This window comes from Haplochromis burtoni, unplaced genomic scaffold (assembly GCF_018398535.1).
Source record: "Haplochromis burtoni strain Fernald_Lab_line unplaced genomic scaffold, NCSU_Asbu1 Contig_299, whole genome shotgun sequence".
In the NCBI taxonomy this organism is placed as follows: domain Eukaryota; kingdom Metazoa; phylum Chordata; class Actinopteri; order Cichliformes; family Cichlidae; genus Haplochromis; species Haplochromis burtoni.
In genome coordinates, this window is record NW_024582660.1 from 157156 (window position 1) to 174045 (window position 16890).

The 16890-nt window shown below is 39.7% G+C and overlaps 1 protein-coding gene across 7 annotated transcripts in view; it reads right to left on the minus strand.

The window, feature by feature from the left end:
• LOC102308225 (receptor-type tyrosine-protein phosphatase U) overlaps positions 1–16890 on the minus strand; it is a 259704-nt gene that overhangs the window by 36429 nt on the left and 206385 nt on the right. Inside the window, exons 14-20 of one of the 7 annotated variants that reach the window (XM_042228045.1) lie at positions 14473–14611; positions 12113–12142; positions 11517–11674; positions 10996–11183; positions 6360–6432; positions 4427–4503; positions 1886–1903 (exon numbers count right to left, since the gene is read on the minus strand). In XM_042228045.1, coding sequence (XP_042083979.1) covers positions 1886–1903; positions 4427–4503; positions 6360–6432; positions 10996–11183; positions 11517–11674; positions 12113–12142; positions 14473–14611 — 683 coding nt within the window. Of the gene's footprint in view, positions 1–1885; positions 1904–4426; positions 4504–6359; positions 6433–10995; positions 11184–11516; positions 11678–12112; positions 12143–14472; positions 14612–16890 lie in introns of all 7 variants that reach the window. The other 6 variants (XM_005941002.3, XM_042228046.1, XM_005941003.3 and 3 more) reach the window with 6 other exon arrangements.

Genomic DNA, 16890 nt, shown 5'->3' on the forward strand with positions numbered 1-16890 from the left:
ACCCCCACACATGTGATATCATTTTAAAGGTACTGTTGTCCTCTCTAAGAAACATCAGGACTTAGATGAGTGGCAAGTAGAGTATGAGAGCTACAAGCAAAAACTAAATGTGTACTACAGTGCACAAAAATGAATTACTGGGTCTCAGGAGGATATTATACTCAATACTTTGCTATTGTATTTTAGATTCTAGGGGACACAAATTATTCCTGTTTGAAAGAAAACCAGAAAGAAACATCCTGTGGAGTTCTTTGTGTAAATGGAACAATTACAGTACATCCCACTCAAAAGCTGCTACAAGATGTTTGCACCAATCTTATCATTATCTTTAAAAAAGAAACAGCTCCTAATATGTACACTCCCGTTAAAATCATTTTCCTCATGCTGGTATTGGTAAATAGAAAGCCTTTCCTCGAAATTCTATTTCTTTTTTCTCAAATCATGTAGGCAGCAGCAAAATGTGAATCGCTTTGTTGGAAGTCATCTCCTACTGTTGCATGTGTGTCCTGCTCTCAGTAGTACTTCGAACAGCAAAACAGCATCTGCCCATCAATTCATGCAGAGCTTTCATACATGGTTGAAAATTTGGACAGAACTGCCCTTATTAACTGCAGACTATCATAACATTGATGATATATGACTGAATTTTGGGGTGAGGAGTCTAAAATTGGATCAAACTATAATGTTGCCCATCTGTTCTATCTGTCCTGACTCCACTGAAGTATCTTCTCCACTGCAATAAATTCTCTAAATAAATACTTTAAAAAGCAGTTCTCTGCTGCTTTCAGGTAAAAACTGCCTGCAAAATGTAATTCAGATAAGTTCTCGTCACCACTTAAGCGAACTCATTGTTCTGTCAGCGTTTGATTTGACAGACGTGTCATTTAGCGTTTTGATTTCTGAAGACGTGCAGCTTCAGATGCTTTTGTGGCTATACTTCAGGTATAGTTCAGGAAGTAAACTGTTTGCTTATTGCCATGAAATAGATTTGACATTTAGCTAATATGGATGATTTAAGACTACTTGACACAACACACACAACTGTCAAATAACATTTTCACATCTTTAATTACAATATTCATCTTTTTTCTTCTCCTGACACGCCGGTGTGTGATTAATTAACCCAAAGATGACCTGCTGTGATATGAAACAAGGTCGCAGCAGTCAGATATCGTAAATTAACAAAAGTCTGAGATTTTATATAGAAACGGGTCAGAGCCCAGAGCCAGACAGCCCGCGAGGCTGCGACAGCAGAGATGCATCAAGCTCAGCTGTTTCATCAACATGAGCATATCTATGACAGGCAGTTAGAAAGCTTGTTATTTTGGTGTGCTTTCGTGGCTTACTACCAGGTTAGCTTTTAGTCAAGCCGACAATGACATGTATTTTGTGAAGATAATTGTGTTTTTTTTGTTTTCTAGTGTGATCTTGCACCTACTATCTTACGCTGAGATGCCTGATAAATATGGGCTCTCATACCACTGGAAAAGCAGGGTTTTCTTTACTTTTCACTGTCACTGTATATATTTACAATGCCTCCTGTCATACTGTGTGTGTATAAACATGAGCTTTGACCTCATCTTTTCTCCTCTGTAGTATTCTATCAGCCATTTTATACAAAAAAACTGAGACTGATGTTAAGCAAAAACTCCAGGTGAGCATTTGACTATGGATGAGACTGCTACGGTCAGTTTGGGAGAAAAAAGTTAAAACTCAGAGGAACAGTGAGGGCTAAAAGTGGAAAGGCTCAGCAGCTCAGAGAGGAAAAGCAAAGGAGGATCTGCCAGAAAAGAAGAAGAAAAGCCGTGGAGGGCTGGCAGGGAGAGCCAGAGGGGGCGGCATGAAAAGAAGAAGATGGAAAGCAGAAGAGAAGCAAGATACTTACTTCCCTGTTTATCCGAATCTAAGAGATGCCAAAAGGTTGAAAACAAGGGAGGGTGGGGAACAGAGAGAGATATAGAAGGAAAGTAGGGGAGGAAATAAGAGCTAGTTAATGTGATTAAAGACCAGAAGAAAAGGGTTATGAAATGGTTAGAAAGCAGTTTGCACTGGAAACCTGTGGAGAGAATAATGTCCAGAAATCTTTAATTTCCATGTTTTTGCGATAAAGGCCAACTCTTGTTATATAGCAACCGCAGTCTTTTAGTCATTTGTCTTGCAGGAAGAGAATGGGAAGTTCAATCATATGTCTTTACTTAGATTGTTAAAGACGGGCAAAAAAGATAAAAGAGTGCAGCAGCAGGTCATCATCCGAGAGCAGTAAAAACCCAGCATTATCCAAGCTCTTAATAACATCAATGACACTTTAATAGGTTCTGCAGAGAAGGAGGGAACATGGTGCCTTAGGAACTACAAAATGTTACTCAATACATGCTATGAATTGTTCATAAAATTGCAGTGAATTCAGAGATTCCATAGAAGTTATGTCCAGTCTGGATACATTCTTATTTAAAATTTGTGTGAGAAAACAAATGAACAGGGTGGAGTGGTATATATACCATAACCACAGTTTTGCCTTAAATTAATAAAATTGTGTTGACTTTTTGACAGTCTAACGTAACAAAGATACCAGGTTTTTTAGGCAGAAAATACAGTTTCTGTGTTAATTTTATGGTGAACTAAGCTGAAATCTGGGAACAGAGACACTGCAAAAAAAGTTTGAGCAACAAAACTAGTCTGAAAGTCACAGTTTATAATAAAACTAAGCATTTGGCCAAAATAATCTTTACAGGTTAAAAATATCATTTTGATTAAAGGGCTTGTGCATACTGGTGGATTAACCATTGCAGAAATATTAAATAATAGTAATTACCAATATTATTAATTTTGGGCAGCTGTTCCATAAACCGTACATTGGATGGTGGTTTTAATACATTTGCTAAACACTGCATGTACTGTGTTACTATTTGCAGCGTTATTGCAAATCGAGAAAGCCAAAAACTAAATTACATTCTAAATGATGCAGCTGAAAGTTGAATAAACTAAGCTGATGAAACCGGAATTGTTCTTTAATGGTGCTTTGAGTACCATGCAAAATAATCTTGGTCAGATTGCCTTCCCCAGGTGACGTACAATGACAAGCGAGACAATGATAAATATGGTATATTGAGCTTTTTGCTAAACCAGAATTTTATCTCGAGCTTTTTGATTGGTTTGCTCAGTCATTCTCAAACTTCCATTTAATCGAAAGCGACCAACTGTAACTGGCATCACTTCCCGAGTGCCTAACAGAATATCAAAGTCCGCTGAAATTTAATTGCATCTTTTGGAGTTACATCTGTCAGCCTAGATGGCAAAAACAAGGTTCATCTAAAGATTTTACAAAATAATGTCATGTCTTGCTACCCCTGCAAAATGAAAAACATGCAAATATGCACGTGAATGAGTGAGAAGACTACTAAACTTTTCAGTTTAACCTTTAAAAAAAGCAATGTTCCATTATTCCAGCCTTGGCCTCCTCCATGAATCATTTGGAATCATTTCACTGCAGTATTTTGAGCCAAGGGTCTTGGCATGACATGCAAGTGGTGCTGTAGCCTGCACAGTTAATGGCACAAAGGTCCTTGGAGCACTCGTTCTAATGGAGCCATCATGGAGCACTAAAGGGGATGAAGTGGCCACACACAGTTCTACCCGATGGGACTCGCGTATGCTTAGTCAGGCGACCACAACCACAAATCTGCCCCTTACGTTTTCTTTTGTTCACAAAACAATTGCTAAAACAAAGGGTGCGACAGAGCAATCAGCCTATTATACGGGCTCATATTAAAACCTGAGATTAATACTTCAGCAGACTACATAAAGGGAAGACTGTGGAGAGCTTTTTCAGAGTCCCCTTGAAGTGACCCTTCTATTTATGAGTGAGCGGCAGAGCTCACAGCCTGACCTGCGCTGAAGGAAAAGTCCTTCAGACACTGTTGCTCCATCTAATGCAAAGCTGCAGAGATTGCATCTCAAGGGAGAGCAAACTGCTGCTGGGACTGGAGAGGCTCCCTGAGACACTCATTCGAGCTGAACTGTAGGTGAGATCACAAAATCTGAAAGTATATGAAAGGATCAACTGAGTTATATTGGGTCCAATTTCAATGCTCAATATTGCCTTACAAAAGCACTTGGGCAAGGCCTGCTGCTCAGAGCTTATAGGCTCTTGCTGGAACTTTAGAGATATAGCGATAAAATCTTATTTCAAAGCCTACATGTACTAACACACATAGATATTATGGTACGCTGTGGATGTAGTCATTAAATGATAGTTCGGATTTAGCTGACAGCATGGGGAGGTGACTGCTGGTCAAGCGCCAGGTTAACAAAAACAATAAAAGACAACTAATATGAGCTCTTAAGGCAGAGCTGTATGATCAGCAAGGCCAGAGATGTGGGAGTATGAGGTGACGCAGAAGGAAAAATAAAAGTAAAGGTAACTTACGTCTATGTAGTTGGCATTGACATAATCGGAGCTGGGATCTGCAAGGAGGGAGTGGAGCTTGACTCGATGACGGTCATCTACAACGCATAAAACATCACTTATCAGTATGTAGAGGTATTTGCATCCAGTATATATATATATAAGTATTTTAGTGTTTGATTATTATCTCAGTCTGTCCATTTCCAAAATACTGGAGTACTGATTCTCCACCTGAAGGAAGGGAGGGTGTTTATTGGTTCGTCTGGCTGTCTGTTTGCATGTTTGCTAGCAGCCTAACATCCAGAGTTTTTGTCATTTCCAAAGTTTGTGTGATGGTAGAAACCAAATTCAAGTCAAAGGTCGAGATCACACCAAATGTGAAAATCAGTAAAAACTTTATATTACCCACATTTTTTTATGGATCACCTTCAAACTTCACAGCAATATACCAGGCCTTGGGAGGCATGAGTCTGTACGCTGGGTAAGCATTTGACCTTGACCTTCATTGTTAGCACTCAAGGTCAAAGCTGACCTTCAAAAAAAAATGTCAAGAAACTATATCTGGTAATATACCATATCAAAGGGCATGAAAGAGAGCTGTAGAACAAACTTATTTTCAGTATGATCCCCTATGAGCCAGTAACACCATAGCAAGCTGACGTCATCATGTTCTATATTTGAGCATTTCTTGCTTGTTATTCATAGTACATTCATCCTTTTTGAACAATGATTTATACAATTAATAAACTGTCAGGGTTCAGATTTACCTTTGCTGGGTCAAACAAGCCACTGGTGTTGGGTATCGGTTAGCTAATAATAAAGGTATTAATAACTTTATTTCTATAGCATTTTTAAAACACACAGTTACAGTCAAGCGAGCGTATTCATACATCCAAACACATGGCCTAATTCATTCCTGCCTACACACCTGTACACACATATTAGAAGAACAAAAGACCAACAAATAATGCGTGAAAGATTAAGAGAAGCCAAACTATAGATATAGGGCGTCAGCAGTCAACAGCAAACCGAGCCTGAGTCAAAGAGAAGCTGGAGAGGCCGCCTACAATTATAAGCTCCCAGTAGCTCAGCTATATATACGCAGGACTCTGGCCATGTAGGGCACAGACATTTGGACAAATATTAAACAGTTAAAGATTAATAACTGATTCAACAACAACAGTGGTAATTACTGTTTTAGGACCGGTTGATGATCAAATGCTCTGCATATATTTTTCTGGACTACTTTCCCATTCCCCATGATTACATTTGCATTGCCTGGTAATATATTTTGACTCATCTGCCATAGTGAGATAGAGATGCTGCTGCTGTGCTCACAGTGAGTCGCTGTGTACTCTTTCTTTCACAAGGAGGAATGAACAATATGCAGTATGCCTCCTTTACCTAAACTATTGGTTTAACAGAACTAAACTCTACCACTAAAGCAATGGTTTACCTGGATCAGGCGGATTCTGAAAACGATTGAAAAATAATAGCGAAGGATTAGGAGGAAAAGCAAAAGCAGTCGTGACTCCTGCAGATTGCAGTTTCCTCCATTGAGAAGCTTTATGACACAAAAGTAATTTCTGACACTTTTGTATAAGGGCTCTGAAAAATACAATAAGTAAGGCATTTAGTATTCCTCCTATAGAGGCAAACATTTCAAAAACATCATTAAACACACGGTTAAACAATCAATTTTAATTAATCATACCTTAACCACATATTTAACAAGAATCAACAGCCATTCCATTGGGAGTAAAAGCAATTACTGGGCACCTCTGGCTCACAGGATACAGGCAGTGGCATTGTAAAATGGTGATTTACTTTACAGTGTGCATATAAAAAGAAATGGTAAGGTATGCTGTAACTTACAGTAAGGAAAAAAAGTGGAACACACCCAAGCCACGGCACAAACACAACTCAACACATGGCTCAGTACACAAATACTCACGGCTTAGCAGGCTATCGTGCCTCCCTTTGGTCTTGTCCTTCTTTTTTGTGACATCCCAGCCGTCGAAAAAACTCTGCAGATTAAAGAGAACCAAAAAGTTTTCAGAAACAGAAACAACAGGCAGGGACGATGCGTCTTTTGTGCTTCTTGACACTCAGAATGGGAACAACTTTGCTAATGCACTCCAAAGTGTTACCCTAAGGTCGTCTTAGTAGCTTCAGTGTTATAGCATCTTGCCAAGTCATCAAGAGACATCTGCCACAACATAGCGGGGAGCGACTGAGGCTGAGAGACGACATGCAGACGGCGCTGAGAGATGGCTGCGGCCTTGGAAAGGAGAAGGTGGCCCTCTGCAGTCATTCTCATTCTGAACACAGTGTGGGACTCGCTGCTTGCAGAAGCGGTTGCTATATAATACCTCGGTGTTAAACTGCCAAACTTGTGACAGCTGTTTATGACACCCATCGACTAAATCTGTTGGTGCAGTGAGATGAGTCATTGAATCTGAATCAATACTATAAGCGAGCAAGATGAAAAAAAATAAATAAATAAAGCATGGGCCTGACATGAGTGGTGTCGTATTCTTTTGCATTTTAAAAACCAGCCTGATCTCTCTGCTGTATCGGTGGGCACATCCAGGCTCTCATACTGAGGCACGCTGCCGCTCGTCTACAGCGGACCAATCTCTCCCGGGCAACGGGTGTTGAATTGGTACCACCTGACATCCGAGGCGAGCAGGAGAAGGAAAGATAATCGGAGGATTATATCAGTCACTGACATCAGCGCTGGTAATGCCTGATTTAATCCTGCTTAACAAACCTGTATTTGTCCAAAACTCCTTGTAGATTTTGGAAACAACATTCTGTTGACCTTCGTGGAGATTTATTCATTTCTGAAAGTATTCGTTTGGGACATTAAGGATTCTGGACTAAAGAAAAAAAAAAGATAATGCTCGGAAATAATAGGAGTGTTGGAATGCCATTATAGCAGTTTTCACTGACTCTGCCAGCGCAACAAGCGCAAATGACTCTAATCTTCCATGTAATTTTCAATAAAATATATATTTTGAAAAACTGCAAAAAGACATTAAAGGACAGACTTGGGATTAAACCTCCTGTTACTATCCCATAATCTCATGGCACTGTATGGCAACTACGTGGGAAATGAGAGCCATTCTTCCTTGAAAGTAGTTTCCCCTGACTATATGAGTTCTGGAAATAAACTGAAAAGTTCCTTCAAAATGGAAACATTTTGGGTTTCCACGTTAAAAACCAATAAACCTCCAACAGTGAAAGACGAGTGAGACATCCTGCTGCAGTATTTCTTTCATCTTCTGATTCTCATATGAGTTTACTTTATCTCCAGTAGTTAGAAGTTCCTGTCAAAACTTTTGGCAATATTTAATGTACATTTATTTGGGTATATATGATGACAGGAAAGTGAAGGGTGAGAGTGGGTCGATGACTTGATGTAAATGATGAACTCAAACCCAGGCCTCTGCAAACAGCCTTTAGCACCGAGTGTACCATATGACACACAAGTACACAAGATTAATCCATACTTGTTGTTTAAGATTGAACAAGTAAGTATGATTGTGTCATTTTAGATTAATCATGAATAGTTTTTAAATATTAGATGGGGGATAAAACAATGACCTGTCAAACAGAATTATTCTCACTGTATCTTTAGTTTTTTTCTTTTTTTTACTTATCTGTACGTAGGACACACACTCTTTGTTCCACCTATGGAGTTATTCTATTTATTTATTTACCTGTAATTCTGACACTTTGAATTTCCTTGAAATGGAACTACAGCCGTGAAAGTTTTCACAGGACTTTCTGCAGTCTAAACAACTAAGTTCACCCAAAGATGCAATAGCTTGTAGTGCCACCTTTAGCAGCAGAACTTGAAGTAACTGTTTTTGTATGACTTTATCAGTCTCTCACATTGTGAGCAGAGGTCGCTGAGGTTTGCGGGCCTTCATTTAATATATACAGCTCTCTCAGGTTCACTAGTCTTCCAAGAGATAACAAAATGACACAACATCACTTTTAAGTAGCCACATCCTGGTGAAGGGGCACAGGTTCTATCCTCTAGTGTATTCACTGACTCTTGCTCCAGATGTTGACTTTCACAACACATACTGTACCCCACCTACCCCAGGGCCTGACTCATTCATAACCCCCCCACAATGCCTTGCAACATGTCTGATCAATGGCAGCAGCAGTGTGACCCTGTGGGAAATAAGGGTTATGAAGTCTGACAGCAGAGTGCAGGCTGATCCCCTTCATCTTGTTTATTTCTCCAGGCGATGAGGAGCCAGACTGAGGAGTGAAAAAGCAACCCATATATTGATTTTGGAGGAGGGGGGGGATTTGTTGGCCCCTCAGGTGATAGCTTAATGAATTGAAAAAGTGCATCTGGCTTCCTGCAGCTGTAGGTGCAGAGAAAAAAAAATCCTATCACAACTGGATGATGTTGAGAATTTCATATTATATTAACCAGAACTCTGAGTGGCGTAACTTTGGAAATAGTAATTAGTGCTCTTATAAGAAGAATGTTCAGTATATATGCATTAACTCTGTAATGCAAATGAAGTCAAAAACATATTTTACTGCTCATGCTCATGAATATTCAAGACCCCATTTAAAATGCTTCAAAACAGACAGCACTGGTCTGGAATATTATACAGATGGGTCTGTACACTGTAACATATTGAGAATTTTGACGTGATGCTATCTGACAAATGATTCACCCATTTTTCTCAGCTACAAAGAAATAAATGAAATTTCACGGGTATGAGGCCCTTAGGTGTAATGTTCTTTAAAGAGGTGTGTTGACCAGTGACTTTTGCTCTGTGCAGGTTCTTCAACTTCAAGCTAACAAAATCAATTTGTCATGGAACTGGCTTTGTATACTAGAAGTTGACAGCAAACCAATAAAACAAATACGGAAGCATAATATGATTCAACACTTTGAAAGACTGTAACTTTGTCAAATCAAAAAAGAAAAAACCAAACAAAAACAGCCAAGACCAAAGGTACATATGGCTTGGCAGCTAGCACCAGGACTAGCGACAGGTTACAGCAAACGGTAGCTAGAGAGCGTCTGGCAAAAATAGCTCAACTAATTAAAACAAACAAAAAAACACAAACTTGAATACAGAACTGAGTAGTTTGGAACTGATTTAATAGATAAATTGTGTAATAATTAGATGTAAAGTAATAATTAGATGCATGAGAGCAAACTAATGATTGGGCTAGCTAGCAGTAGAAATTTCTAGCTAGTAGAATAAATAATCAAAACTACATAAGTAATTTCTAACATCTGAATAAACCATTGAATTTGATAGCTAATTTTCTAGAATATAAGATAAACTCTTAAAATACCTGTCAAAAATGATCAACATTTTACTTACTTCAAAAGTGAACTACAACATTTTACATGTCTTGCTAGTAGGCCCATTTTGTGAACTTGTCAAGTCCTTGACCAAACATAATACTAAAGTCTTATAGGTAAAGAAGACAGCAAACCAGACATGAATATCAGACTACGACAAACACAGGCAATGTCATTGCCCCCCCCAAGAAAAAACCCTAACTTTAGGCTAGTTGGCTAATAGTCACAGAATCTTGCATTAACATTTCATTTACAAATTTCGTGGTAGGACTTCCCCTCTAGTTACATAAAAAAGTCTTGTGCTACCCCTCATTCTTACATTGCTTTTTGAGGGACACCCTCTTCTTTGATCTTTTGTGTCTATAAGGCCGATCCATAACTGATAGAGTTCCAATCTTTGTTTTTTTATCCAGTGACTTTTACTCCATTGGGATGAATATCATACTGAAAGATGAAGCCAATCAAATGCTTTCCAGATGGTATTACCATGGTAGATCAAAATCTGACAGTATTTTTTGGCAATTTTAATTCCATTAATTTTGACATGGTCTCCAACACCTCGGCTCAAATGCAGCCAAAAAACATGACTGCGTCGCCACCATGTTTTACAGACGGTTGTTGACACTCACTGTTGCACCTTATTCCAGACATTTCCATATATACTGACAACAATTTTATCTCAAAATGTCACTTTTGGATTCATCATCGAATTGTTGCCACTGATTTTCAGTCAAGTTCTTGTGTAATGTGCCAATATAACAGGACTGAATATAAAAAAGCCAAAGTCCAAAGAAAAACTTTGAAAGACCTTGAGAAACCCGGAAGAACCACAAGATCACTTTAAAATTTTATAAGGTCTGGCTTTTTGGATGGAAAATATGAATAAATGAGAGGTAGTTTCAAACCTTTGCATAACACTGTATGCTTAGAGAGAGAAGTATACAGTGTTGCACACTATATACCTTTGACTGTTAAATACTGGAAAACTGACATACTCATGGCTTATATTGTGTAGTCATATTTGTTAGTGTGGGTGTACATACTCAAAACAGGGATTGAGACACATTGGACTATGTGGATACCATTAAGCTAACAAAGTGGATTAACAATTTAAATAACTACATACATTTACAGATAGACAATTAAAATTGCAACATAACAAAAAACTAAATTTTTAGCTAAACCTAATGGAAAAAAAAGCACAAATGAAATTGTGTGTTTTTCATACATGCCTTACCTCATACTCTTGTTTGAAACCATATCCCTCAGCTGTCTTCATCTGGTTGATGTGCTGGAGGAGGTCAGCCACCCTTACAGCAGGATGGAGCTGACCCGTGTGATATGGCGAGCTTTTCCTCCGACAGTGACGTTGGGGTGAGCCTCCCAGTAAACTGCTAGACTCATTGACAGAGCTACGCTGCTCATCTGGGAACACAAACAGATACAGTTCAAGGCATCCAGCTGACACTGAGGATTCTGCGGCACATGCTCTGTTCTTTTTTATTAATGTAAAAAAGTCTAGGGGGCAGCTTAAAGGAAAAAGTCAGCATTTCTGCAGAGATGTGAGTGCTGACTGGTGCTGCAGAATATTCAAACAGACAAGAGCCTTTCAGGAGATTTCTCTGTCCAAAGCATCTTACGTTTTGACAGGACAGATTGGATATATGTTTGCAAACATGGCTGAAGGTCAGAAAGCAAGAAGCTGCATTCTCTCTAGACACTTTCTCAAAAGTACTCATGTGGTCCTTGCTGCCTTACTTCGAGCATTGCAGCCGTGGGCATCCATGAAGGAGTGGGCCATCCTCTCATCTTGCTGGAGAGTGCTCTGCTCTGTCATGCTGCAATCCAGAGAGCTCAGCTTCCGACTCTTCTCCTGCCTGTAGGACATGGCTGCCTTGTTTATGGCCACCTTCTTCCTACTGTAGAGAGGCAGGAAGAGAGGTGGGAGGATAGAGAAAGGCAGGGAGCAAATACAGACAGAGGATGGCAGAGAAGGTGAGAAGTGAGAGAAAGACAGGCAAAGAGATAAGGAATAAAGGAAAGGAGGGTGGGTGAGGAGATGAGAAATTGGAGTGAAAGGGAAATATAAGGGCCACAAGATTGAAACTGGACGAGGGGAAAAGTGCGATCTGGTGATAGCAAGAGTGTGTCATGGGTTGCAGTAAGGTTCTGCTGAAGTGGTGTGTGTGTATATGTGCTTGTTTGTGTATGTGTGTGTGTTTGGTGGTGGGGTGAGGGGTTGATTTGAGAATGTGGTGGAGATAGCAATGCTTATTTCCACTCTAGTAATCCTGGGTCTACAAAGCAAGGGGAAAATGGCATCAGGGTGGAAGATGGAGAAAGGAGTAACTTACGGGTAGTAAGGGTAAGAATAGAAGTCCCTTCTGATTAGCATGAAGGAGGAGGAAAGGAGAGAGACAGAGAGTGAGGAGAAAAAAAAGAGAGGTGACTATGGTTTATCAAGATGGACATCAGAAAGATAAATGAAGATGCTCAGTGTGTTGGAATGTTCCTGGCTGGCCATCGTGAGGCAGAAGACAGGCTCACCTCATAACACAACTCACATTGGGACCAACAAAAGATTTTTAAAAATTTCAACTAACGGAGGTCTAAGAACAAAATCATCATAAATAAAACTGATAGTATAGAGGTGTGTGTGCATCTTTCATTTGGATTAATCTTATTAAATACATTGAAGGTGCCTTATGTTTGCCGTTTGGGAACATTTTAGGGAACTAAGAGGGTTTTTTTTCTAAAGGAAAGATTAATCATATCACATTTTAAAAATCAACAAAACTAGCTTTAAAAAAAATCTGTATTCCATCACTGCTTTGTTAATCACAGGATTTCCTTTGCGGGTCTGTGTTGTGTTTATAAGCAGACTGTGTTAGGGTTCCTGGGTTGTTGACCCAGTGCTTTGGGTTTACTTTGTGTTTTCGGAGTCTTATTTATTCGTTATGTTCTCTGTGTATTTTATATTTCCTAGTTTAGTTTGCTTACACCCTTGACTGTATTCAGTGTTTCTAGTTCAGGATGTCTTGGTTGTTATTTGGTTCCATTCATGTCTCCGTGTCCTTCCCTCAGCATTCCCCCAGTTAGGTCTTCATGATCGTCCAATCATGTCTGTGTGGGTGTGTCTGGTTTTTCTCACCCTTTCTCGTCATTTGTCCCTTTTGTCCCTCACTCTCTCTTTCCTCCCTCTGTTCTCTGGGTTCCATCAGTCTGCGTCTCAGTGTGTGTGCTCCCTGTACTTCCTGTTTTACTTTGATAGTCTCCTGTCTGGTGGCCATCATGTTCAGTTTCGCTTCGTGTGTTAGATTGTTGATTTGATTGATTTGTTTTAGTTTATGTGAAACTGATCTAACAGTTAAGTAGTGTTGCAAAAAACAAAATATAAAATTTGAACCCCAAGAACCGAATGACTCATTTTTCATGAAGTTACAATAAGAAGAATCACAACTATCCAAAAACAACTGACTTCATCTATGAGATATAAAAAGCGGTAGTGTGTATTTTAAATTGTATGTTCAAAAAACATGTAATCTAATCTAATCTACCTGACTGTGGCATCTAAATCTATCAAGACTTTTCCATTTTTCATATATTTTAGCTTAATATTTAAGTTGATTTCATCCTTAAATGATGGATTCATTTTTTTAACACTTGTTTATTTTGCTCTTAGGTTCATTAGCTTTGAGTGAGCCTGATGAAACATAATAAGCTGTTGACTCCTCCACCTTCACTTCGCAAGTGTTCCCATTAATATCACAAAGTTTAAAGTTGGTTTAAAGCTGAAATTTGGCATGCAGCAAGCACATCCTTTGTTTTTGACTCCTGTCTGCATTTAACCAGCACCCTCCTGAATATGCCACTATGCAGGGATCTCTGATATTCCGAATGATAACTGAAAACATTAATGTATACAGTCTCTCTTTGTACATGCAGAGAGATAATATCGTGTGCCTAAATATAAACAGGTCTGCTCCCATTGCACCCGTGCGGCTGTCTAGTTTCTATTGTGGTGGCTAGATTGGCCCAGTGAATCTTATCAGTCACCGCCTTCCTCCAGACATCCCCATTCATTCTCCCTCTATTCACAGCAAAGAAAATTCCTCAGGGCTGAGGAGCCCACCCCTACCCACTGCCTCAACAAAAAAAAGCAAAAAAACAACCTTCCTAACCAATTACTAGCCCATCCACTGGCACCTCACAGCTGCTTGCCTCATGTAATTGAGTGGGCAATGGAATAACATGCCCCTTGATGAAATATTTCACACTCAGATGAGTGTTCCACTATTGCCCAGCGAGCAAAGGAAGAATACACTGCAGGTGCGATCGACGACAGAGGTAATTTGCAGGTGGAAAGCAGCCAGCGATTCCAGTGCGAACAGGCTGCATTTGAATGTGTTCAGCCAACACGCAGACCTTGAAATTAAAAGATGAGATGAGAAACACAAAAGCTCGGCTGAGGCAGCAGTGGGAGAGTTTAGGATTAATGCTCTACCATTCCACTAACTCTGGTTGTAATTCACTCTCACTGCCAAATGCTTTCCTCAATAGACCCTAGCTGCCAAGTGGGATAGAGATAAATTTACTCCTCTGGATGGCCTATGCAGGAACAATAAGACTTCAAACCATAAATGTTTAACCGTGAAAAGCTCTAACCCATCTCATGTCGACTGGCCAGCAGACAAACATTTTCGCAGCCACTCACCCCTTCTTGACGATAATGACGATGGCCCCCAGCAGTAGAATGAGGACCACGAGGCCGCCGGCGCAGGCTCCCAGGATCAGACCCATGTCCTCAGCATGCTGGGATACCTCCAGAGCCCTCTTCGAATCCTTACAAGCAGCTGCAAATTAGTCGTGATGGAGAGGTGAGGAAGCGAGAAAGTTACAAAGACAGCCTCCACTATCAATGATTATTCATTTCTAAATGCAAACTCTACGCGCAACAGTTAGTAATTCAGTGTCAATAAAGGATCGATTTTGGATCATTACCATAAACAAACAAAACTGTAAACACAATTGGCTTTCTCAATCTGCTGGAATCTTGTATTGATTTTTGGCACACCACAGGATTATTATCACAAACAGAACGTAAATGTTGACTCACCGCAATGACCAAGAAAACATAATTTACTCATACAACTCAAGCTTGAAATGACTGATTTATAACAGCAGAAGGATGGAGTGGACTGTTCTGGCTCTGAGCTCAAATTTGCTACAAATCTGGAAGTGATAAGTAAAGTATCTCGCAGAGCCTACAGGGAGATGTTGGGGTGGTGGAGGGGTTATGACAACACAGAGTGAGGGAGGGATGGGAAATGAAGGTGTGCGGTACATGACGTTGTATAGCTAAAGTCGCGGAGAAGCAGATTTCTGTTCATGAGATGGAAATATTCGATTTTTAACTTTTCAATTTTTTTCTTGGATTTTGAAAAGATAACATTTTACAAGATAACATTAATGCTTCAGAGGTGGAAAAGAGGACATACTGCGGAGGTTCATTTATTTGTATTTCCCTGTTTTGACGTTGTGACAAAACAGGTAATAATTTTTGAGTGCATGCGCTGCACCTCCTGGTAAATATAACTCATCTGCGTCCTGGTGTGCTGACATAAGAAGCGATCGTGCACTTAATCTTGCTGTTTATCTTTTTGCTCCATATCTTTATAAAAGCTTTCTCTTTTCTGTGTATTAGTCAGGGTGATGGAGTTGTTCTTGAAAATGTCATGCTATCAAATATGACGCTCAGAAGATTCAAATAACAGAGAGATGGATTCCTTAGGGTCTTTCTCACTCGACAGCTTCTGAAAAACATCACATACGGATAATATTCCCGCCCCTGCAATTAACTTGAGTTGACACATTTTTTGTGCCATCGTTTGATTTAAAATTCAACAGTACGTCTTCTATAGGTGAAAGAGTACATTTGAGTAAACAAAGTCATCACTCTTTATTGAATCTAGATTAATGACTGGGGTAGTGTTTCACATAAAAAAAAAATCATCTAATTATGGAGGGTTGCTAGAGGGAAATGCAAAGCAAGATTTACCTGATATGGCATCCTATCCTAATTGTATGCATTTCAGATTAATTTTGGTTGAGCAGCCTGCTGAGAACAGCTTCAAAGAATCTGCATTAAATGCTTCAAAGATGGCCCAATATGAACTAATTCATATAATATGTTCAGTTATGTATTCAAACATTATGGCCATGCTAGAAAGATTAAAGAAACTATTCGAAAGGCTGATATAAGCAAAGCTGAGTATTGAGGGAAGTTCAAAGTTATGCAAGACTGTCTCGGGCTAACATGCACGGTCGTAAACAAGCAAGCCAGTGTCTCACCATTCAAATGACTTGTTGTACTTAATAGCTAGAGGCTGCCCAAAAATAAAGCCCTTACTAGAAGATATTTGGAAAGACTTGAACAGCGTTCTCATGCGCTGACATCAGTGTCGTGAATACTCAGCTTCTCTACAAAGAGAAGCTAAACATACTTGGCTTGGGAGAAAGGATGCGGGGTCGGTTATCTCACTGAGCTGATGCAAGCTCTCAATCAGGCTGCTATTTCCTTCCAAGCCATATGTCACATTCACATGTCTGTCTGTGCTGCCATCTGAGCTAGACAACAGAGCGGGATTCTTCTCTCTCCGTGAATCAGCAGAGCTCCCTGTGGTGTTTTATCAAAAGGTGAAATATTGTTATTAACTATCAATGAATTAAAGAAGTATTATTGCACTCGTGACAGCAAGCTCATTATTAACAAGCCACCTCTTGCTGATGAGAAAACAAATAGAGTTGGGAATGAGAGAAAATACAGAGAAATGTAATCATCACGGGGTCCTGGGCCTGTCTCAGCGTGCTTGGCAGAGCAGGATAAAGGCTCAACAAAGCAAAGATGTTTCAAATTGAAGTTAGTGCCTTCTACCGAAAAGACTTGTGTGTATGCGTGTGTGGAGTGCGGTGGGGGTGTTTGCAGTGAGGCAGGATGCTGAGTTTGGCTTGATAAGCTGTGGATTGGTGGTGACTATAGCTCCTGGCAGAGAATACAGCAGCGTGACAGACTTGCCATAATCACGCAAATCACACTGGGTGAGTCATTCTGTCTTTAGAGGCATATTTAGAA